This window comes from Chelonia mydas, chromosome 2 (assembly GCF_015237465.2).
Source record: "Chelonia mydas isolate rCheMyd1 chromosome 2, rCheMyd1.pri.v2, whole genome shotgun sequence".
NCBI classification, from domain to species: domain Eukaryota; kingdom Metazoa; phylum Chordata; order Testudines; family Cheloniidae; genus Chelonia; species Chelonia mydas.
The window spans coordinates 176,107,465-176,130,562 of record NC_057850.1 but is presented as its reverse complement, the minus strand read 5'-3'; the positions used below and the strand labels follow the sequence as shown (position 1 = coordinate 176,130,562).

Here is a 23,098-nt window from a genome sequence, read left to right as displayed (position 1 = left end):
TTAAACTAGGACAAGAGATGGACACAGAGCAGTTTGTAAATAACCCATTTATGTTTTTCTTTCTCTCTGTCCCTCTCGTTAGCTATGACAGGGGTTCCACATTTGATGCGTTTGTGGGAAAAGGCCAGCTTATTGCGGGGATGGATAAAGCTCTGGTTGGAATGTGTGTGAACGAGAGACGTTTTGTGAAAATTCCACCCAAGCTTGCCTATGGGAGTGAAGGAGTTTGTAAGTACAGCAATATGGTTATAAATAATTTGGTTGCATAGAATATAGGAGATTTAATTAAATTGATAAAATCTGAGGTTATAAGAAAGAATTGTAAAAACTGCACCTGATTTGATGTTTTTTGGGTGGGTGAGAGGGCGATTTTCAGATACCTGCCATTCAGTGTTAAAGAATTAAAATACAGGGGCTTCACCAGTGAAGTCCAGGGTCAATGCTATGGTAATAAGGCAACTTCACTCTGCATACTTTGCTAGACACAGACAACACTGCATCAACTTATTCCTGGGTCATATTTGTTTGGAAAGTTGTATCGACAACCATAAAGGCTAGAATTATTGTAAAAATGAGGATTCAGCTTAAAAATCAAACTTTTACGTGAATTTTGTTTTTATGTACTATTTTTACAAGTAACACCTTTGTTTACCATAACTGGAAAATATTAAAGAGAGCGGCTTTGATCCTGCAATCAGTTAAGCATGTGTTTAATTTTTAAGCATGTAAACATTCCCTTTGACTTCAGTTGGAGCACTCAGATGCATAAAAACTTGCAGGATCAGGGCCAAAATATTTTTCTCTATTTTTTGAGATTGCTTGCTTAGCATATTTGACAACATTACATATATAGTCAGTTTCTCCCTGTGTGGTTTTTCACACAAAACAGGAGAGAGGAGAACATTATGCGAACACCTGGCAGGGATGGTCTAAGTCGGGGTGGCCAACGTGTGGCTCTTCAGAAGTTAATATGCGGCTCCTTGTATTGGCACTGACTCCAGGGCTGGAGCTACAGGCGCCAACTTTCCAGTGTGCCGGGGGGTGCTCTCTGCTCAACCCCTGGCTCTGCCACAGGCCCTACCCCCACTCCACCCCTTCCCGCCCCCTCCCCTGAGCCTGCCGTGCCCTCGCTCCTTCCCCCCTGACCCCCGAGAGCTTCCTGCATGCCACGAAACAGCTGATCGGGGAGGGAGGGGGAGGCGCTGATTGGCGAGGCTGCCGGTGGGTGGGAGGCTCTGGGAGCAGGGTGAGGGAGCTGATGAGGGGCTGCTGACATATTACTGTGGCTCTTTGGCAATGTATATTGGTAAATTCTGGCTCCTTCTCAGCCTCAGATTGGCCACCCCGGTCTAGATAATACTGAGTCATGCCATGAGTGCAAGGGACTGGACTAGATGACCTATTGAGGTCCCTTCCAATCCTGTGATTTAAATGGAAAAAAGAAAATGTTGAAAAATCACAAATTGGCTGAAGACTCAGAGCCACTGTTACTACCTGAAGTGACTTAATGTTTTTAATTTTTTTTTTAACTGACTAGATTTCAAGTTGACTGTGTAATTTTATAAGTAAGCCCCCAGTTTCCTCAAGTAAAGCTTCTTACTCACTGCTCATGTGTAAAATTTTCAAGTCCCAAATGGAGGAGAATATTCTGAGTATCAAATAGTTACTTGATCTTATAAAGTGTTAAGTGCCCTCGTCTGTAGCAAAGGCAGAATTCTAGCAGAGTTCATAGGGGGTTGAGGAGCTCAGCAACATTCTGGATTGGGTCTTTACCAAAGATTTAATTTTGTTCGCTGCTTTGTTATCCTGGAGGTATAATTACAGCCAGTTAGTAAATATATGAAGTTATAAAGTATAAAGGTATAAGATTGTAAATAAATATAAAGCTATTGTTGGTTACCTTTTTTTGAAAACTTCTTTGTGGGTGGCAGACGTGTGATGCTCTCAGTGGCCCAGGTAAAGTTAGATGATTTTATATTCGTTTGGTACCCTGTGAAAGGGTAGCATGATAATAATTTGAACTTTTTTTTTTGTTTGCAGCTGGTGTAATCCCCCCAAATGCAGTGCTTCATTTTGATGTACTTCTGATAGATCTCTGGAATTCTGAAGATGAGGTTCAAATTCAAACTTATTTGAAGCCTGAAAAATGTACTCGGACAATCCAGGTGTCTGACTTTGTAAGATACCATTACAATGGAACTTTCTTGGATGGGACTTTGTTTGACTCAAGGTAAGGAGTTAATAATTTTCTGTGGATTTTTTAAATATATCTGTTCTGGGCTACTTAAAGGAGGCTTTTTCCTTTTTTTCCCAAGTGCATAATATAACTGATGTTAATTACTACGCTGTGGAACAAAGAGGAGGATTCAGAGTGGTAGCCGTGTTAGTCTGTATCAGCAAAAACAATGAGGAGTCCTTGTGGCACCTTAGAGACTAAGAAATTTATTTGGGCATAAGGTTTCATGGGCTAAAACACACTTCATCAGATGCAACATCCGATGAAGTGGGTTTTAGCCCACGAAAGCTTATGCCCAAATAAAAGAGAGGAGTTTGCAAGTCTGTTGAAGCAGCTTGGCTTCATAAGAGTTATATACATCTGTTTCTAGGGGATTATATAAATGTAGTACTGTCTTAAACCAGTAAAAGTGATATCCTATTACTCCATGCACATTAGGCAGCTTCTCTCCCTTTTGCACCCCATGATGACATTATTCTATAATAAAATAAATGAATAGGTTTTGTAACAATTTTAATATTGATATTTGTATGTGGTGCTAGTTTTATGTACAAAACTGTACAGGGTTGTTAAAGAAAATAAAGTATCATCTCCATTTCTAAAATTCCTCAGCAGGCAGGAAGCCTGCGTACTTCACTAGGGTTTCATGGAGGGTATTATTTTAATAATAGTCAGAGTTCATGTTGGGACATTATGCTGAGTGAGAATTGGAGACCATGGCAGGAATGGAAGTTGTTGTGGGTGGGCATTGGGAGGGTTATGTTTTAAAGTTAGTAATATTTTGTCAGTAACTTTTGTCTTCTTTTAGGTTAGTTATTTGGAACTTTAAAAATGGGGTTAGCCTGGTCAAGGTCTTCTGGTTTTTAACTACTCTTTTGGGAAGCCTTCCAATGTGTGTTGCTTTCCAACCGAGGATTGCCTGGAATATTGGCAGAACTTTGTGTGAAGCTTTTGCAGTGACTGCCAGGCAGGGTCTAGCCAGTGCAATTAATCCCACGCTTTCAAGAGCCAAACCTATTTCACAGAAAAATGAAAGAAATTTTGTGCTGCCAATGTCTTACAAAATCTAGGCTATTCATAAATTGTTTGATTAGTAAATTTAAGGCTTCCACCAAAGCTGGTTTTAGTGTTTTCTAGTGCACTTGCTTGTATGTATATGTACCAGCATTCTTTATAGGATCAAATGTCAGACTTGCTCAAGTGTGTGTGTGTGTGTGTGTGTGTGTGTGTGTGTGTGTGAGAGAGAGAGAGATTCTTCCCTTCTAAAGGCTTGTACTACCAATGCTGAAATATAACAGAGGGTAAAATATTCACAGGTATCTAAATCCTATACAGAAAATTCAATGAGGCACTTAAACTCCTAAATCTGACTCTGAGATTAATCTTCTAAATCACTTCTGAAAAAGAACTGAAGCTTCTAAATCAGGGGTGGGTAGACTACGACCCGGAGGCCACATCTGGCCCTTCAGATGTTTTAATCTGGTCCTTGAGCTCCCGCCAGGGAGCAGGGTCCTGGGCTTGCCCCGCTCCGAAGCTCCAGCAGAGGGCTTGCCCCGTTCTATGCATGCCGTGGCCTCAAGCAGCTCCCAGAAGCAGCAGCATGTCCCCCCTCCAGCTCCTACGCATAGGGGCAGCCAGGGGGCTCCGCATGCTGCCCCCACCCCAAGTGCTGCCCCTGCAACTCCCATTGGAGCCACAGCCAATGGGAGTTGCAGGGGCGGTGCCTGTGGATTGGGCACCGTACCAAGCTGCCTGGCTGCGACTCCGCGTAGGAGCTGGAGGGGGGACATGCCACTGCTTCTAGGAGCTGCTTGAGGTAAGCGCCTCTTGGAGCCTGAACCCCTGACCCCCTCCTGCGCCCCAACCCCCTGCCTCAGCCTCTGAACCTCTGATCCCCCTCCCACTCTCTGAACCCCTTGGTCCCAGCCTGGAGCATCCTCCTGTACCCCACCCCCTATCTCCAGCCCTACCCCAGAGCCCGTACCCCCAGCTGGAGCCCTCCCCCTTCCCCTCCTACACCCCAACCCCCAATTTCATGAGCATTCATGGCCCGCCATACATTTCTATACGCCATTTCCATTTCTATACCCAGATGTGGCCCTCGGGCCAAAAAGTTTGTCCACCCCGTTCTAAATCATTTAGGCACTTGGAAAATGTTACCCAGAATGTCTCCATTAGCTCAAGTTGTAGATGCCTGTGTTTTTGGAACAGAAGGTTGTAAATTGTATTCCTTGTGCCAAATGCGAAGAGCTCTAGTGACTCATTGTGATGCTTGTATGTGTGGCTTTTGGTTATTAATTTTCCTTATTTTTTTGATTGACTCTGTGATATTAGCTTTTCCTTCTTAATTCTTTGTTTTAATTTTTAGCCACAATCGGATGAGAACTTACGACACATATGTGGGAATTGGATGGCTGATTCCTGGTATGGACAAGGGACTCCTGGGAATGTGTGTAGGAGAAAAGCGCATCATCACAATACCTCCTTACCTAGCATACGGAGAAGAAGGAGATGGTAAAAGCAGCCCCTCTTCCAACCCCAAACTCTCGTTTTCTAACACAGATCTTTGCATTACATAGTTGGCATTGTGAAAGCACCATTATTTCAAATTATATATGGATGGAAAATATTTTTAGAAAAGTAATTCAGGATGTGGCTTATCAGCAAAGTACAGGTATTTTTCTCTTTCGTAAATAGGCTGGTTTATTGACAGATGAGTGCTTAGCATTGACTTAATTGTAATATATAACACGCATGCTGAAGTTTAATTTCTTCACAGGTAGTTTTTTCTATGAAGAATAAATTCCATGTGCTTTTTAAACTGGAAGTCAGGGGCTTCCTTATTTCTTCTAGACAACTTCCACAGCAATTTGACTTCTCTTAATAAATGGAAAGTCATCTTAGAGTTCCCAGTTTCTGTTTATTTCTTGTTGCTAGTCTCACTAATTAGCAGTCCATAGGTAGGCTGTTTCCTGGGCTCCACTCACACATATCTGAGCCAGTGTTTGTGAATCCATGCCCATCATTGATGGTAAAGAGTTGTCCGTGTTACTTCACAATATATCCCAGATCAGTTCTGGAATTTCCATCCTGGATCAGACCTAAGGTCTTCCTTATCCATCCAGTCTCTGGCAGTGAACAGTACTAGATACTTCAAAGAAAGAGGCAAAAATGCTGTAGAAGGCAGATATGGGGCACCTGTCCCCCACATTAAGTCTCATCCGAATCCTGAATAGTTAGAAATTGGCTCTAGCGCTGAACAGTGAGGTTTAATATCCCTTCCTCGATTTTTATCATCATGAATTATAACTCTGGATATTCTTCTTATCCATATAACTATCCAGTCTCTCTTTGAAACTTGCTTGACTTCAACGACTTCCTGTGACAGTGAGTTCCACAGCCTAATTATGCATTGTGTGAATAAGTAATTCCTTTTATCAATGTTGAATTTGCTGCTTTTAATTTCGAATGACCTCTTAGAATCATAGAACTGGAAGGGACCTCGAGAGGTTATCTAGTCCAGTCCCCTGCACTCAAGGCAGGACTTGTCCTTGTCTTATGGGACAGGGAGAACAGAAGTTCCCGTATATCTTCTCTATCCCATTTGTTGTTTTATATTTGTATATACACACCCTCAAAAGTATGGTGGAAATGCTCACTAATTCAGAAATCCTGGTCAGATGCATACACTGTACATAGACTTCTGTCATCTTTAATTGGAGAGACCAGTATTTTGGATGACTGGGTGTTATCACAATGGGCTCAGTATAAATATACCTAGAATAAATAAATTAATGGAATTCAAAGAATTAGAGGATAACCCCACCCCCTGATGGAACATTGGATGGATGACTGAAAGCAGATTTGGCTATGTGACAGGGGGCCATAATTCTGCAGTAAACTTTTTTTTTTTTTTAAATTCATTGTCCTAATAGCCAAATCTGCTATCTGGGATGTGAAAACAAAATATAAATAAAAACATAATGAAATAGATTGATCAAAAAGTTGAATTCTTTCTAGAACTATTGCTCTGACTTAATTGCTTCTTTCCCATCTCATGTAGGTAAAGAGATTCCTGGTCAGGCTTCTCTGGTTTTTGATGTGGCTCTGCTGGATCTTCATAACCCAAAAGATGGCATCACTGTTGAGAACCAACAAGTGCCTGAATCCTGTGAGCGAAAAAGCCAGACAGGGGACTTTCTCAGATATCACTATAATGGCACACTGCTGGATGGCACATTGTTTGATTCCAGGTAACCAAGCTACTAGACATTATATGGAGAGAGTGCTGGACTGGGACTCAGGAGACCTGGGTTCTATTACTGGCTCTGGCTTGCTGGGTGACCTTGGGCAAATCACTTTCCCTCGCTGTGCCTCAGTTTTTCCATTTGTAAAATGACGATAATTCTGGCCTCCATTGTAAAGCACTTTCAGCTCTGGTGATGAAAAGCAGTATATAAGAGCTAATTATTATTACTTCCAGTTTATATGTGTACAGTATACTCTGTGTGTGTGTGTATGGCTTCTTATAACATTGTCATAAGCAATCTTAGTGAGTAGGAATGCTCTGCAGTTCTTCCCATTTCCTATCCATTTGTAAAGCGTCTGGGACCTGTGGGTTTCAGGTGGTAGTTGGGAAGGGGGAGGGTTATCTCCTTATCAGAAGTAATTCAAAACTTTGAGTGTGTCAGTGGAATTAAGAGTTGTTGTTAATGCTTTGTATTGCAGTATTGCTTAAGAAACCACCTGAGGTTAGGGCCCCACTGGACTAGGTGCACTGTATACACATAGTAGAAGACAGTCCTTGCCTCAGAGAGCTTATACTCTAAACGGAGAAGACTGACAAAGGGTGGAAGAAAAAAAATATCCCCATTTTACAGTTGGAGAACTGAGGCACAGAAATTAAGTGACTTGCTCAAGATTACATGAGAAGTCTTTGGCAGAGCCTGGAATTGAACCCACATCTCTTAGTCCTAGTCCTGTGCCTTAACCACAAGAGCATCCTACTTCCCTCCTTTAAAAAATACTAAAATCAATAACAAATCTCTGTGATTAGAAAAAAGGACATAAATATGGGTCAGTTTATAATTAATAAGATGAATCTCTGTGTCCGGGAACACTACAATTTATAAAGCCATATAGTGAAAAATGTGTGCAAGGTTAAGTTCTTATCAAGAAGATGAAAGATGGCAGATGAAATTCAGTGTTGGCAGATGAAATTCAATGTTGATAAATGCAAAGTAATGCACATTGGAAAACATAATCCCAACTATACATATAAAATGATGGGGTCAAAATTAGCTGTTACCACTCAAGAAGGAGATCTTGAAGCCATTATGGATAGTTCTCTGAAAACATCCAGTCAATGTGCAGCGGCACTCAAAAAAGCCAACAGAATGTTGGGAATCACTAAGAAAGGGATAGATAATAAGACAGAAAATATCATATTGCCTCTATATAAATCCATGGTACAATCACATCTTGAATACTGTGTTCAGTTGTGGTCGCCCCGTCTCAAAAAAGATACACTGGACTTGGAAAAGGTTCAGGGGCAACAAAAATGAATGGCTGCCATATGAGGAGAGGTTAGTAAGACTGGGACTCTTCATCTTCGAGAAGAGATGACTAAGGGGGGATATGATAGAAGTATATAAAATCATGAGTGGCATGGAGAAAGTAAATAGGGAAGAATTATTTACTCCTCCTCATACAAGAACTAGGGTCACCAAATGGAAAATAATAGGCAGCAGGTTTAAAACAAACACAAGGAAGTATTTTTTCACACAGCGCACAGTCAACCCTTGGAACTCCTTGCCAGAGGATGTTGTGAAGGCCAAGACTATAACAGGGTTCCAAAAGGAACTAGATAAGTTCTTGGAGGATAGGTCCATCAATGGCTATTAGCCAGGATTGTCAGGAATGGTGTCTCTAGCCTCTGTTTCCCAGCTGGGAATGGGTGACAGGATGGATCCACTTGATGATTACCTGTTCTGTTCATTCCCCCTGGTGCACCTGGCATTGGCCACTGTCGGAAGACAGGATACTGGGCTAGATGGACCTTTGGTCTGATCCAGTATGGCCTTTCTTATGTTCTTAAGTTTTTTATTTTAAACCTGGCACAAACAGCTAAAAATTGCAACGAAACCATTGTAGAATAAATAGAGCAATACTACTTTATGCGTCTATGGCGTCTGTAATCTGATCTCAAAGTGCTTTCTAAACATAGTATTAATTTGTCTTCCCCAGGGGGAGATATTAATAGAATTATAGGATATCCACTTTACTGAGATACCGAGAGATTGAGTCATAATTAGTGACAGAGGTGCAAATAGAATGCCAAAGCCCTGAGTTGCATATTCCCCACTGGAGTACACTGTAGAGTTTAAGCATAGCATAGGAACAGTGTTACCTGTCAAAATTTTTATCCTCTTATAAAAATGTAAACTGATGTCTCATCTTTTCTGTAGTAACTCAGTTTTTGAAAATTTCCTTCGCATTTATATCTTGGTTATTGTGACTAAGTATTGAGAGATGTTGTGTAACCCTGTGTGTCTGAATAATTGTACATCATATTAGAGCTGACAAACATTAGTTATTCATTAAAGTTATTCATTAAAATGGCATGCATTCTTACAATGCCACTCCTCTAATTTCCTGCAGAAGTTACAAGTAAGGACAATATCTAACGTGTAATTAATCATCCAAAAGGAGCCAGCTGGGGGGACTTTTTCCACTGGCATAGGGAATGTGTCAGGAGTGAAGCTGGGGGTAGGAGATGTGTGTTAGGAGTGGGGCTGTAGTAATTATCTCTACACCCATTCTGGGCAATTCTAAGTTGTAGGGCTACTCACAGGCAACTCAGCCAGGGTTGCCTAAATTACACCAGGGGCTGCACTGTCATCTAGCATCCCAGGGCCATTATGGTGGCTTAACACCACTTCTGCACTTCCTCCCTTGGGCTGTGCATGCACTTGGCCTCCAAGAGGTGCAGCCTGCAGTAGCATCTTTTGTGGTAGATTTGTTCTCTTTAGTAACAGATGTTGGTCCAAATGCTTGGGATTGGCCTTTTGATGCTTGGCCAATAGTTTAGGAGGGAGGGATATTACCTGTTGGAACTTATTCATCTCTCCATTCCTCTAGTAGATGATTCAGGTGGCAGTCACTCAGATACCAATTTATTCTAACAGTAGTTATTCATTGCTGTTACAAAATAAGACAGTATGAGGGATGTCTGGTGAAAATGAATCCAGTACCTTATTTATAAAAACTGATTAAAGCAGTGCTTGAACTGAGGGGGAGAAAACTGTTATTTTTATTAAAATTTAATTTCATTTAATTTTATATACATAAGGAGAGAAATCTAGGGAGGTAATTCTTGACTTTTAATATTAACTTTTTGTATCCTGCAGAGATGTTGTTGCAAAAACGTTCCACAGCCAGGGTTCCTCAGTATCTGTTTATCCATCATAAATAAGCAAAATATGCACCTTTGACTGTCTAAACATTATGGGCCAGATTCACTGCTGCACAACAGCTGCTTTGTGCCGCTACAGCACTAGAACAGTCATGTATCTGGAATTAACTGGTTTAAAAAGAATGCTAAAGTTACACAACAATTTAAAAGACTACAGTCACAAAGTGGGACGAGGAAACACACACGTGTGTAAGTTTGCTATAGTGCTAGGTAAGTTACAAAATTGCTGATACTGATAATAGGGTCACTAAAACAAAATATTTTCTATAGCTATTCCCGGAACCATACATATGACACCTACATTGGGAAAGGTTATGTGATCGCAGGGATGGATGAAGGTTTGCTTGGGGTATGCACTGGGGAAAAGAGAAGAATAATAATTCCACCTCATCTTGGATATGGAGAAGAAGGAAGAGGTGAGCTCAGTTTTTATTTCAGTACAGTCTTTCATAGGAAGTATTGCTTCCTTTGTTCTTCACAGCAATTAAAACTAGCTAATCTCTGAAGTGTTTATCCCTTTCTTTTGGTATTCAAAAGGTGTGTGTATATTAATATAGTAGTCAAAGGGCGTAAAAGTCGCAGAATTAGGCCCAGAATTTTCAAAATGATTTTAGTTAGCTATATATAATTATACACAGTCTCAGTTGTCTGGCTGTAGGTGGGGACATGAAAATTATTTGGATAATCTATGGTTCAGACAAATGGGCTACTAGGGGGCCAGAAGTCTGCAAGTTTATAAACTCTGCAGTGAGAGCGTGTTTCCTGTAGATCTTAATAAACTGTGTCTGCTAAAGGATTTCTCTGTGTTAAGTTTTCTTCCCCATAGCTTCCACAGCCACAAATTTGTGGACAACTAAGCCGCCGCTGTAAACAGTGGATGCATGTAACAACAAAGGATGTGTGTATGTATAACATACAATTAACATTCTTTTGTGAAAACTCACTGGCCTCTAGGAAGGGTATTGCTAGAGTGTGATATGTCAGTTTCTCTAGTCAATTGCAGCTGTGTGCTTGTGTTTTAAGAAGCTTTTCCCAGTACATAAAACATTATTTTCCATTAATAACTTTTTATGAAATGTTTCATCTTTGTGACTACATTCCACTGTGCTAATTGGGAATTAGATTTATAGCAAACAAACCTATTGGTGGCTGTGGATGCATCTATCGCTGTTGGTAACACAATCACGCAATACTTTGGGTGTGAGAAAAAGCACATACTTGTTAAGATTTTTCAAGCAGTTTAACCCTTTTTCTGCTGCTATTCAGTTGCCAGTGTGTGGTGGAAGTGTTGATGTTCTGATACAATTTTGCTGCTTTAATAGTGACTTGGTAGGTGAGGTACCAATCAAGTGGCTAAGTTGGTCACAGGAAATGTAAACTTCCAACTTCACTGTGCTATTAAAAAGGCAAAGTAGAGTGCATAGTTTTGAAACTTTGAATTATGGAAATGTTTTCCTTAATTCTTGAACTGACTGCTAATATAGTACGTTTTCATTGGTGTCCTCTACGTTTTAAGTGTCTTTCATTGGAAGCATCTTGTATCTATGTTGTTGTGTGCAAAGGTGAAGCAGTGCTTTAATCCTGAGAAATGTAAACTTAAACCAAGAACAAAATCACTCAGTAGAAGACACAACATTTTATATATTCTCACTGCGTGAAGTATGAGGTCAGTATGTACTTGCGTAGATGCCGTTTGTTTCTCCTTATATGATTGCTTACGATTTAGGAAAGATTCCAGGATCTGCAGTATTGGTTTTTGACATCCATGTGATTGACTTCCATAACCCTTTGGACTCTGTCAACATTACTACTCGTTACAAACCTTCCAATTGCACAGTATTGAGTAAGAAAGGGGATTACCTGAAGTACCACTACAACGCCTCACTCCTGGATGGCACATTGTTAGACTCAACGTAAGTACGTCACTTGGCATATGTAATATTCTATGTAACTATGAAAGCGTGGGTCAAAATGAATAGCATACAAAGCAATTAGGATATTCAGAAAGGAAAAAGGTTAACAGTGACGTTAAAATATTCATGTTAACATGGGACCAATTTATTTTTCCTGTCTGACAATGTCTATAAAATCTTTTCATATAGTGGAGGAAAAAAAGGGGGGAGAGAGAGCAACCAAAGGGAAAGAGTTGGGGACAGCAGAAATAGGGATGTGAGAGAGGAACATAGAAATTGTCACCACAATGATAAACAAAATACACATGAATTAGGGTGTTTCATTAGGTTCTGTTGCAGCTGAGATCTTCATGGAGAAACGGTTGGATCGTGATCATGTTTGTGGTGGGTCAGGTTGGGGGACAAAGGGGTTCTGACAATGTTTACTTCCTCCCTACTGTACACATTAGGAGTGTGAATGGAGGCAAAAGCTGCTGGCAACCCTTCTCTCCTACGTTCAAAGGTCAGCTGAATCTCTTTGCTGTACTGATCCCTGATCCTTCTTGTCTGGTTTTATTTCCTTGTTGTGACATAAAATAGATTATTTTAGATGAACCACATTTTGGATTGAGCTGAAGTAAATTCAGATAGTGTTTGCTATGACTGAATAAATTCTCTTGTTCTATTTTTAGTTCTGTGCACACCTCATCTTTTTGAATAATATTAGTACTGTTAAATTTCCCTTATTTGTATTTTATTTGGGAGGTGAGGTAGGGAAGGAATACTTTTTAACAGAAGAACATAAACACCAGAAATAGTCCATAGTTTTCATTATAACTTGTACTGCTCAATATCTATCTCTCTGTGGAATTTATATGGTAATGGTGGCCATATATCTCAGCACCTCAAATATTTAATGCATTTATCCCCACAACATCTCTGTGAAGTAGGGAAGTGTTGTTATTCCCATTTTAGAGATGCAAGACTGAGGAATAGAGTGGCTAAGTGACTTGCCCATGATCACACAAGAAGTCCGTGGTGAAGCAGGGACTTGAACTGTGTCACGGTTCAGGGCAACTGCACCTGTATTTCCCCTCAGTGGTTCTGCAAGAGCACCCACTTGCAGGCTTCCAGCACTCTAGCCATTGCCTCTCTTGGGTGGAGACCTATATCTATCTACCTCCTGACCCAGGTATTTCCAGGCTGAACAGTTAGTTCCCTGTTTTCATTATGTTATTCTCAGCAAAAGACAGTCTGCCTAAGTAGACCTGCTTGCTTCCTCTTCAGAGACTGATAACAGTGCAATTGCGCACTGTTAAGCTACCACACAGCTCTTTCTATGCAAACTTATTTATTCTTAGGATAATAGTGTTACAGAGAACATACTAAACACCATAATAGAACCTACATGCATGCTAATAAGCTTACTAGAGTCCCCCCTCCCACCCCCAGTCTCCACCAGGGCTCTGGTCCTTGTCAGTCCTTTGAGCCCATCTCTAAGGATTGTGTCCATCCATGGACCAGAGGTCCTGTCCATTTGCTGGATCAGAACGAAGGCCCCGAATGTGTTTAAAACCAGGCTGTTTAAACAGAAGTTCTTTCTTTGTCTTTTAGTCCCTGAAGAATCCAGATTAGGTCTTTGAACTGTCCTACTGTAACAGGTGATCAGCACAGCAAAGGTCCCCTCCTCAGGGTAAGGGCTGAGTCAGAAGGTGGAGGTTTGCAATAGCGCAGCCTCCCCTCCCCCGCCCCCCCCCGTACCTCCTAGGAATTCTACTCTTATACATGCTGTCCCAAAAGATCAATTTGTCTCTGCTGTGTTGTTCAGCACAGTCTTTTGAAGTTCACCTTGTCTCCCAGAGATTGCATTAAATCCTCATTCCTCCTAAGTGGTGTTCCATACAACCACAAAATAGCATACAAAAATTTGCATTTTCAATACAATGGACCCCAGAGATATTAAACGTAATTCAGTAAGGTTTAACTTAATTCCATAAAGTTTGCCCAGGATTGTTGGGGTTTCCTCCCAGAGCCCCTTCCACTTGGGTCCCCAAGAACTCAGTTCAACTCCAATTTTGTCACTCAGATTCCTTTATTTGGAATACAGCAAAACTACGCTTAGTTGATCAGAATCAAGCACAGTGGATATAGGATGTACCACACATCCAGACCTACACAGTAAAACCTCTACCTTTGTATACATGTACGCAGTGCATTGCATTTACTATACGCTGCATGTTATGTTTTGGGATTGTCTTGGTTGCTTTGTAGGAATCAATTCCCGTACATTATGCTCTTCCACACAACGTCAATGTACAACTTTCTCTTTACATTCCGAATTTATTTTATCCATTGTAAATGGTTCCATGAGTGTTCTCCCCTTATCTTAGCTAGTACAGACATTCTGTTTCCAGCCAGCTGATACATTTACCTCCCTAATCCTATTTCCCAAGAAATGACACCTCACCCACCTCCAATGACACATGTCAAGCCAGGCCTATAAGGCTATTGCAGGGCACTGTCATATCTGTTGACACACAGGTCTTCAAAGTGCTAGGGTAGTGCCCTAATCACAGGACCATCCATCCTTTCCTTATAGAGGCTCTATACTTAGGGTCACACAATTCAGCAAAAAATGACAAAAGAGACTGACAGAAAAAGGGGCACTCGGATGCCGCAAGGACAGGTGCCAGTAAAAAGTCCTAAGATTGCAAACTTGCCTTTTAGAATTATAATGTATATTTAAGAGAGACAAGGTGGGTGAGGTAATATCTTTTATTGAATATATTGGGGATGGACATGGGTCTTAGAGATATGTGCATTGGAAAGAGATGGACAGGTATTATTCTGCCCTTTCTTGGTTATGGAGAAGCTGGCATTGGTAAGTAAATGAAACCTAATAAACAACCGGCGGTATAATTATTACCTCCTGACTGAAAGGTACAGAATCTCTCTCACCAACAGAAGTTGGTCCAATAAAAGATATTACCTCACTCACCATGTCTTTTTAATATCCTGTGACCAGCACAGCTACAACAACATTGCAGACAAAGTATATATAATGTATTTATCACTCCACAGAAATACATCTCAGAAATAAGACCCCAGTAGCAAGTCATAATTTATAACATGATAGGACTAAAATATTAGCAAGATTCTTAGAAACGATAAAGACCTCAGTTGCCTTGGGGTTCAAATTAGTTACCTCATATACTAGACACACAAACTGGGATTTGGAATGGAGCCTAAGGAAGGTAGGTGACCAAATCCCATTGAATTTCAATAGCAGTTTGATGCGTGGTTCCCTTAAACTCCTCTGAAAATCCCAGCCGGATTTATTTAGCCAAGGGGATTCCTCGTATGAGTAAATTTACTCATGTGCTTAAGCCTTTGCAGAATCAGGCCTGTGGCTTACAAAGTGTTTTTTCCCAAAGATATTTGCAAGGCAAGAAGCCCTTTTTTGAATGACAAAGTATTTCAGAGTTTGATTTGATTTGGGAGGATTAAAATCCTTAATCAGGTTTAATTCAAGTGACGATGATGTCTGTAAGAGATAGGAGCTACAATCTGTTACCTCAGCAACTACACCACTTGGCTATTTAGAGGCACATAGAATTAGGGGTAAACTTGATTTTTGGCCACATAGGGACTTTGATATAGAAACTGTACAGTTTGAGTGATAACTTGGAAGTAGTAAAAATTCTTTTTTATTTTTCAGGCTTAGTCTTGGTAAAACATATAATATAGTTCTGGGATCTGGACAGGTTGTTTTGGGGATGGACATGGGTCTTAGAGATATGTGCGTTGGAGAGAAGCGAACAGTTGTTATTCCGCCCCATCTTGGTTATGGAGAAGCTGGTGTTGGTAAGTAAATGCAACCTAATAGACAACTGGTGGTGTAACTTATTACCTACTGAGTGACTGATGTATATGTGTTGTTAGTCTTGTTTTTCATTATTTCTGGGGCAGGAGGGTACGAGTGGCTTGAAATGGTAAGGAAAAATACTATTTTTAAACGTATGGATTGTTTTTTTGTTTTTTTGTTTTTTTTAACATTTTTAAAATTATCCAATAGTGTTAAAGTGCTCTCTTTGGCGCTTTTCCAGGCCAGTAATTTAACAAAACAGTGTTTGGTTGAAATAAACTTTCCACCTTTAATAATATAGCTCTGAAAATGTGACATTCTGGCCAGTGTGCTGATTACCACGGGACACTACTGAGCGCCAGTGCCTCCATGTGCCAGGAATGTTTCTTTGTCTTAATGGAATGCTGTCGGCAGAAGGGCTAGATTCACAAAGCATCTTAGGGTATGTCTACGCTACGAAATTAGGTCGATTTTGTAGAGGTCGCTCTTTAGAATTAGATTTTATACAGTCAATTGTGTATGTCCCCACTAAGCGCATTAAGTTGGCGGAGTGCATCCTCAGTACCGTGGCTAGCATTGACTTACGGAGCGGTGCACTGTGGGTAGCTTTCCCACAGTCTCTGCTGCCCATTGGAATTCTGGGTTAAGCTCCCAGTGCCTGATGGGGCAAAAACATTGTTGCGGGTGGTTTTGGGTATGTGTCGTCAGTCTCCCCTCCCTCCCTCCCTCTGTGAAAGCAACAGTAGAAAATCGTTTTGCACCTCTTTTCCTGGGTTACCCATGCAGACGCCATGGCACGGCAAGCATGGAGCCCGCTCAGTTCATCCTGCTGTTGTGAGCATTGTAAACACCTCACGCATTATCCTGCAATATGTGCAAAACCTGGCTAAGAGACGCCAGCAAGAGGACGATTGTGAGGAGGACATGGACACAGACGTTCCTGAAAGCGCAGGCTGTGGCAATTGGGACATCATGGCGGCAGTGGGGCTGGTTGATACAGTGGAACGCCAATTCTGGGCCCGGCAAACAAGCACAGACTGGTGGGACCACATAGTGTTGCCGGTATGGAATGATTCCCAGTGGCTGTGAAACTTTCGCATGCGTAAGACCACTTTCTTGGAAATTTGAGAGTTGCTTTCCCCTGCCCTGAAGCGCAGGAATACCAAGATGAGAGCTGCCCTGACAGTTGAGAAACAAGTGGCGATAGCCCTTTGGAAGCTTCCAACGCCTGACTGCTACCCGTCAGTCGGGAATCAATTTGGAGTGGGGAAATCTACTGTGGGAATTGCTGTGATCCAAGTAGCCAATGGAATCACTGACGTTCTGTTATTGAGAAATATCTGGGAAATGTGCAGGTCACACTGGATGGCTTTGCTGCAATGGCGTTCCCTAACTGTAGTGGGGCGATAAACGGAACTCACATCCCTATCTTGGCACCAGACTACCTTGCCAACCAGTACATAAACCGCAAGGGGTACTTCTCAATGGTGCTGCAAGCACTGGTGGATCACAAGGGACATTTCACCAACATCAACGTGGGATGGCCGGGAAGGGTGCATGACGCTCGCATCTTTAGGAACTTCGGGCTGTTTGAGCAGCTGCAAGAAGGGACTTACTTCCCAGACCAGAAAATTACCGTAGAGGATGTTGAAATGCGAATAGTTATCTTTGGGGACCCAGCCTACCCATGGCTCATGAAGCTGTACACAGGCAGCCTGGACAGTAGTAAGGAGCAGTTCAACTGTAGGCTGAACAAGTGCAGAATGGTGGTAGAATGTGCCTTTGGACGTTTAAAAGCTCGCTGGTGCTGTTTGCTGACTAGGTTAGACGTCAGCACAACCAACATTACCATTGTTATTGCTGGTTATTGCTGCTTGCTGTGTGCTCCATAATATCTGTGAGAGTAAGGGGGAGACGTTTATGGCGGGGTGGAAGGTTGAGGCAAATTGCCTGGCTGCTGATTTTGAGCAGCCAGACACTAGGATGATTAGAAGAGCACAGCTAGGCATGCCGCACATCAGAGAGGCTTTGAAAACCAGTTTCATGACTGGCCAGACTACGGTGTGACAGTTGTGTGTGTTTCTCCTTGCTGCAAACCCGCCCCCTTTGTTGATTTTAATTCCCTGTAAGCCAACCACCCTCCCCCCTTTGATCACCCCTGGCAAAGGAAATAAAGTCACTATACTGTTTTGAAACCATGCATTCTTTCTTAGTGAGATAACTGACAAGGTAGCCCAGGTGGGGTGAGGGAGGGGGGAAGGACAAGGGCACATTGCTTATTGTAGCCACACTACAAATCAAAACTGTTTGAATGACAGTCTTCTGTTGCTTGGGCCATCCTCTGGAGTGGAGTGGCTGGGTGCCCAGAGCCTCTCCCTCCTGTGTTCTTGGGCGTCTGGATGAGGAGGATATGGAACTTGGGGAGGAAGGCAGGCGGTTATACAGTGGATGCAGCGGGGGTCTGTGCTCTTGTTGGCTTTCCTGCAGCTCCACCAGATGCCTCATCATGTCCGTTTGCTCCTCCATTAGTCTCAGCATCGCTTCCTGCCTCTGCTCCTTGCGGTCACTTAATGCTTTCCTGGCCTCTGCCACTGAATGCCTCCATGCATTAAGCTGTGCCCTATCAGTGCTGGAGGATTGCAGGAGCTCGGAAAACATGTCATCGCGAGTGCTTTTTTTTTCTCCTTCTAATCTGCGATAACCTCAGGGACGGAGATGATAGGGGGAGTGTAGAAACACTTGCACCTGCGGGGGGGATAAAAAGGGAGAGTAAAATTTAAGATGATACATTTCTGAGAACAAAAGGGAGACTCTTTCACAGTGAATCAAGCAATTCACAGCAGACAACACGTGCTTTAGGTACAAGGTCGCATTTTTCCTTTTATATTGAGCGCCTGTGGGTATGGTGACACATCACACACGGCTGGGCAACAGAAATCAGTTTCCAGGCAGCCAGGTAAGCCAAAGGGTACGCGGGGTTGCCTTTTTCCGCCTTCATAACGTGGGAATTGTTTCAAACTGCAGTGCCATCCTTTCCCATAGCAAGGAATGCCGGTTGGCTTTGCCATTTAAAAGGAGGAGCTGTGGTTTTCGGGTGGCTATGCGGCACACACCTCCCACTGCATGGCTATTCTCTGGGATGATCCCTTTTACCCAAGCGCAAACAGCCCAGCATGAACGGGGTCCTTTTACTGTTCCCTTACAAAAATTCCATTTCAACCAGGTGACCATGAATCATATCAGTCTCCTGAAGCTAACACAGAAAGACATAGACTGAATGTTGCTTGAATGCGACCAAAACCCAGGACCATTCACTGCCATGCTTTGTGCTGAAGTGGTTCCAGACTACTTGCTCCTGGCTTGTCGTGGTAAAGTGTCCTACCGTGGAGGACAAAATAAGGCAGCCCTCCCCAGAAACCTTCTGCAAAGGCTTTCAGAGTACCTCCAGGAGAGCTTCATGGAGATGTCCCTGGAGGATTCCCGCTCCATCCCCAGACATGTTCACAGGCTTTTCCAGTAGCTGTACTGGCCGCGAATGCATCCGAATTCTTCAGGGCAAATCAAGTATTAAACACAATTGCTTTTAAACCCTGTTCTGTAGTTACAAATGTGCACTCACCAGAGGTGCCTTCTCTGGCTTCAGAGTCCAGGATCCCACCTGGGGAGAGTATTGGCTCCAGGGTGATGAAAAGGTCCTGGCTGCTGGGGAGAACGGATTCACCGCTTGCCTGCTGCGCATTCTCCTCCTCCTCTTCCTCATCCACAAAATCCTCCTCCTTGTTGCATGAGACTCCCCCCTTGCAGGTATCCACAGACAGTGGTGGGGTAGTGGTAGGGTCCCCCCTAGAATGCCATGCAGCTGATCATAGAAGCGGCATGTATGGGGCTCTGACCCGGAGCGATTGTTTGCCTCCTTTGTCTTTTGGTAGGCTTGCCTGAGCTCCTTAACTTTCACGCATGTCCCTGTTGTCGCCTCTGTCCACCAAGCTCTGTGTGATTTTGGCATAAATATTAGTATTTCTTCTTTTTGATCGGAGTTCTGCCTGCACAGATTCTTCTCTGCATACACCAATCAGATCCAGTGTCTCCCGTTCGGTCCATGCTGGAGCTCGTTTGCGATTCTGGGGGGACTGCATGGTCACCTGTGCTGCTGAGCTCGCCACACTGACCAAACAGGAAATGAAATTCAAAATTTCCCGGGGCTTTTCCTGTCTACCTGCTAGTGCATCGGAGTTGAAAGTGCTATCCAGAGCGGTCACATTGGAGCACTCTGGGATAGCCCCCGGAGGCCAGTACCGTCAAATTTGCACTACCCCAAATTTGACCCAGCAAGGTCTATTTTAGCGCTACTGCCCTAGCTGGGGAGGAGTACAGAAGTTGATTTTAAGAGCCCTTTAGGTCGACGGAATGGGGTTGGTTGTGTAGACGCATTGCTTATAAAATCGACCTAGCGCGGCTAAATTCGACCTAACCTCGTAGTGTAGACCAGGGCTTAGACACTGAACTGTCACTTGAGTGAGGAACTCCCAGGTGAGTACCGTAACTACAGAGCTAAAAGTTATGAGGGAGCTCCTCCTCCTCTTGTAAGAAACCCCTTAGGCGCCTGATTCCAGGAGAGGGTTCACAACTGTGAATCCAAACTAGATTTAGGTGCCTTCCTGCAGTCCAGACTTGACTCCTAACTCCCTGTGAAAGGCAGGGCTTGGGGCACATGCCTTCCCTTTGCATCTCCCATTGGTTAGCTCGGGCGATTCCTCACTCAGCGTGCTGCCTCTTGTGAATCCCATTCTTTGGTGCCTGTCTTTTCCCATTCGTTATACAGGGAGCCTAGGTGCTGAACCCAGGATTTGTGAATCCCAGTCATTTTTCTAGGTGCTAAAAGTGAGGCATTATGATGGATTGTTTGATAATTTTGTACTTGGGCCTGCACTTCCGCTTGTCCGTGTGCACAGTCTTATTGAAGTCGGTGTAGCTCTGCATGGGATAGAGTTAATCTGCAGGAGGAACTTCATGGGATTGAGACTTTAATTTGGCATTATAGGGCTCCAAGAATTGATTATAAAACATAGAAACTTCAGAGGACTATCAGCTCCCAGTACATGGAGTTGGTATTGGCCTTTTAAATTAAAAGAACTTGGTGAATGGTGTCCTAATGATATCAAACTCTAGGCTCTGATGGAAGAGGATGCATCACCACAGCCCACTCTGACTTTGTTGATTTGGATTCCTAAAGAACATAGACAACTTCTGTTGTATAAAGATTCAGCGTCAGGCATCACACTGAGTTTAATGTAGAATTAATTTGAGAGATTAATTGAACACCTCTTTGATTTGTACGTGAATCCAAGACAACCACCATAAAATTATTAATTAAAAACACTATAATGTATTTAAGAATTCTACAAAATTATGTGTCGTTGATATTTGACACTATTGAGATTACATTGGATATATGGTCTGGAGTAAATGCTAGCATGATTCTGAATATATTAGTATTTTCTTACATATCTGGTGGGACTCCTTTATTCATTTTGGAACAGAAGTTCCTTTTTGATTTGTTTTCTTTTTTAAAAAAAACCCAATATCATGCAAATTCAGTCTCCTCAAAGAAGAGTCCCAGTGGAGGAAATATATCAGACAACAAAGGCAGTCTTGTATCTGTAGCTAGAGGCTATATGCAGCTGCCATATATTGCCATATACCTTTTCTTTTTTATTAATAAAAATTTGGGACACAGTTATTAAGGAAAAGTTAACTTTTATATTAAGTGTCTGGATTTAAAGTTGGCTAGGCCACCAATTCAGAAAAGCATCCCTATTCAGGAAGGGCACCTAAGCAAATGCTTAAGTTCCATTCAAGTGCTTAAATTAAAGGTGTTTATGTGCCTTTCCTGAGTCAGGGCCTTTAAGATTAAAACTCACATTACATATGTCACTTATGGCAAATATGTAGTGCTTCATGTGTCTCATATAATAAAATACTGTATGGTCTAACCCCAGTTTGCTGTTTATATAAGGCCTGATCCAGTTCCCACTGAAGTCAATGAAAAGACTCCCATTGATTTCATTGGGCTTGGATCGGACCCCTAGTGAAGCACTTGTTTGTTGTTGCACTTTAAGTAATAGATACGTTTTTTTAATTGTAAAAAAACCTAAATTGTCCTTTTGCCACTTAACTGAAAGTTAATACTTAACTGTGCCATTTGTTGTGACAGAAGGAGAAGTTCCTGGTAGTGCAGTATTAGTTTTTGACATCGAACTGCTGGAACTAGTGTCTGGTTTACCTGATGGCTACATGTTTGTCTGGCATGGTGATGTCTCTCCAAATCTCTTTGAAGAAATCGACAAGGATAATAATGGAGAAGTTTTTCTGGAGGAGGTGAGTTTAGGGGTAAAACCACCTGCATAGATTTTTTTTTTCCTCCACGCACCCCCCCCCCCCCACCCCCTTAGCTCCACCACCATCAAGCTCATGGATAAGTCAGGTTTTGTCTTTAAGTTTTTGAGTTTATCCAGCCCAGGCTATGGTTATTACCAAGTTAACAGGAAGCTGCCATTTTAAATGAAATTTACATTTTAAATTTTCAAAAAACCCTACGAAGAACAATATGGGCTGTCAAAAGGCAGAAAGACAAGTTAAAAGAATAAATTCCTTTCCCCCCTTCTTCCTATTATCTCTCTCTCCCTCTCTCCTATCGCTGCTCCATTCCTACCCTTACAGTAGGGCTGAAAGGCTCTTGTCTACAGAATAGATGTAATGTACGTTGTGTTTCAGAACTGAATGGGGAGGGAGAAGCTTGGATGTGATTGTTGGTACCTGAGCTCGATCTATAGAGGGGCTGGCGGGGGGATGTGAGAAAAGGTGTTGGGTCAAAATGTTTGTAAATGTCGAAAATCACATTTCTCTGTGAAGTTTTGTGGCTGCTATTGTTACAAATAGCACCTGAGATTATTGTAACTGAGATTAGAGGGGGAAAATGATCTAGTCAGTCTGTACAATTGCTGCATTGGACAGCAGTTTGTGCACAGTTTCCCTGCCTCTGTTTGTGTCAGTATTTTAGATGGTAACACGTAAGGGACATTTTTTGTTTTTTAATGGAAAATTTGCTTAAAAAAAGAGAGTCTAGAGGGCTCAAATGCAGGTGTAAAGCCTGAAACTATTTTTAATTCATTATTTGAAGCTGAGCAGATTTGATGTTACTGTCTCTCTTTAAAAAGCTTTCAGCAGTGTGATAGTTCCATTCTCTTTGCTCTCTGTTGTAAGACTGTGATCCTAAGTAACCCTGTATTTACACCCTACACACGATTGTAATAACCTTTCTACAATATATGCCTTGGGAGGTATCATTTGAAAACTAATAACTTATTGAGCATTAATTTTCTTGCATAATGTGTGTGTTAAGAGATGGATATATGTTGGAATTAGGACTAAAGTGTGATTAAATGAGGCATGTCAGGGGAAGCTGGTAGCCAGGTCTGCCTTAGACAAACGAATGTTTATTTGATTCTCTGAGCAGCCTGGTTTTCAAGAAAAGACAGTGAAGGTCCATTTTTACATATTAGGTAAACATAGTTATTAAGCTAACAAGTGCGGGAAGAAAGAACATGAAGTTTCCTTCACCACCAGACTCC

The 23,098-nt window shown here is 42.1% G+C and overlaps 1 protein-coding gene across 2 annotated transcripts in view; it reads left to right on the top strand.

Annotated features, from left to right (window-relative positions):
* Nucleotides 1-23,098, top strand: part of FKBP9 (FKBP prolyl isomerase 9) — a 34,316-nt gene that overhangs the window by 4,817 nt on the left and 6,401 nt on the right. For both annotated transcript variants that reach the window (XM_007064350.4, XM_043540621.1), the window contains 8 exons: nucleotides 83-228; nucleotides 2,041-2,230; nucleotides 4,605-4,750; nucleotides 6,300-6,489; nucleotides 9,981-10,126; nucleotides 11,437-11,623; nucleotides 15,321-15,466; nucleotides 21,682-21,845. In XM_007064350.4, coding sequence (XP_007064412.3) covers nucleotides 83-228; nucleotides 2,041-2,230; nucleotides 4,605-4,750; nucleotides 6,300-6,489; nucleotides 9,981-10,126; nucleotides 11,437-11,623; nucleotides 15,321-15,466; nucleotides 21,682-21,845 — 1,315 coding nt within the window. The remainder of the gene's footprint in view (nucleotides 1-82; nucleotides 229-2,040; nucleotides 2,231-4,604; nucleotides 4,751-6,299; nucleotides 6,490-9,980; nucleotides 10,127-11,436; nucleotides 11,624-15,320; nucleotides 15,467-21,681; nucleotides 21,846-23,098) is intronic.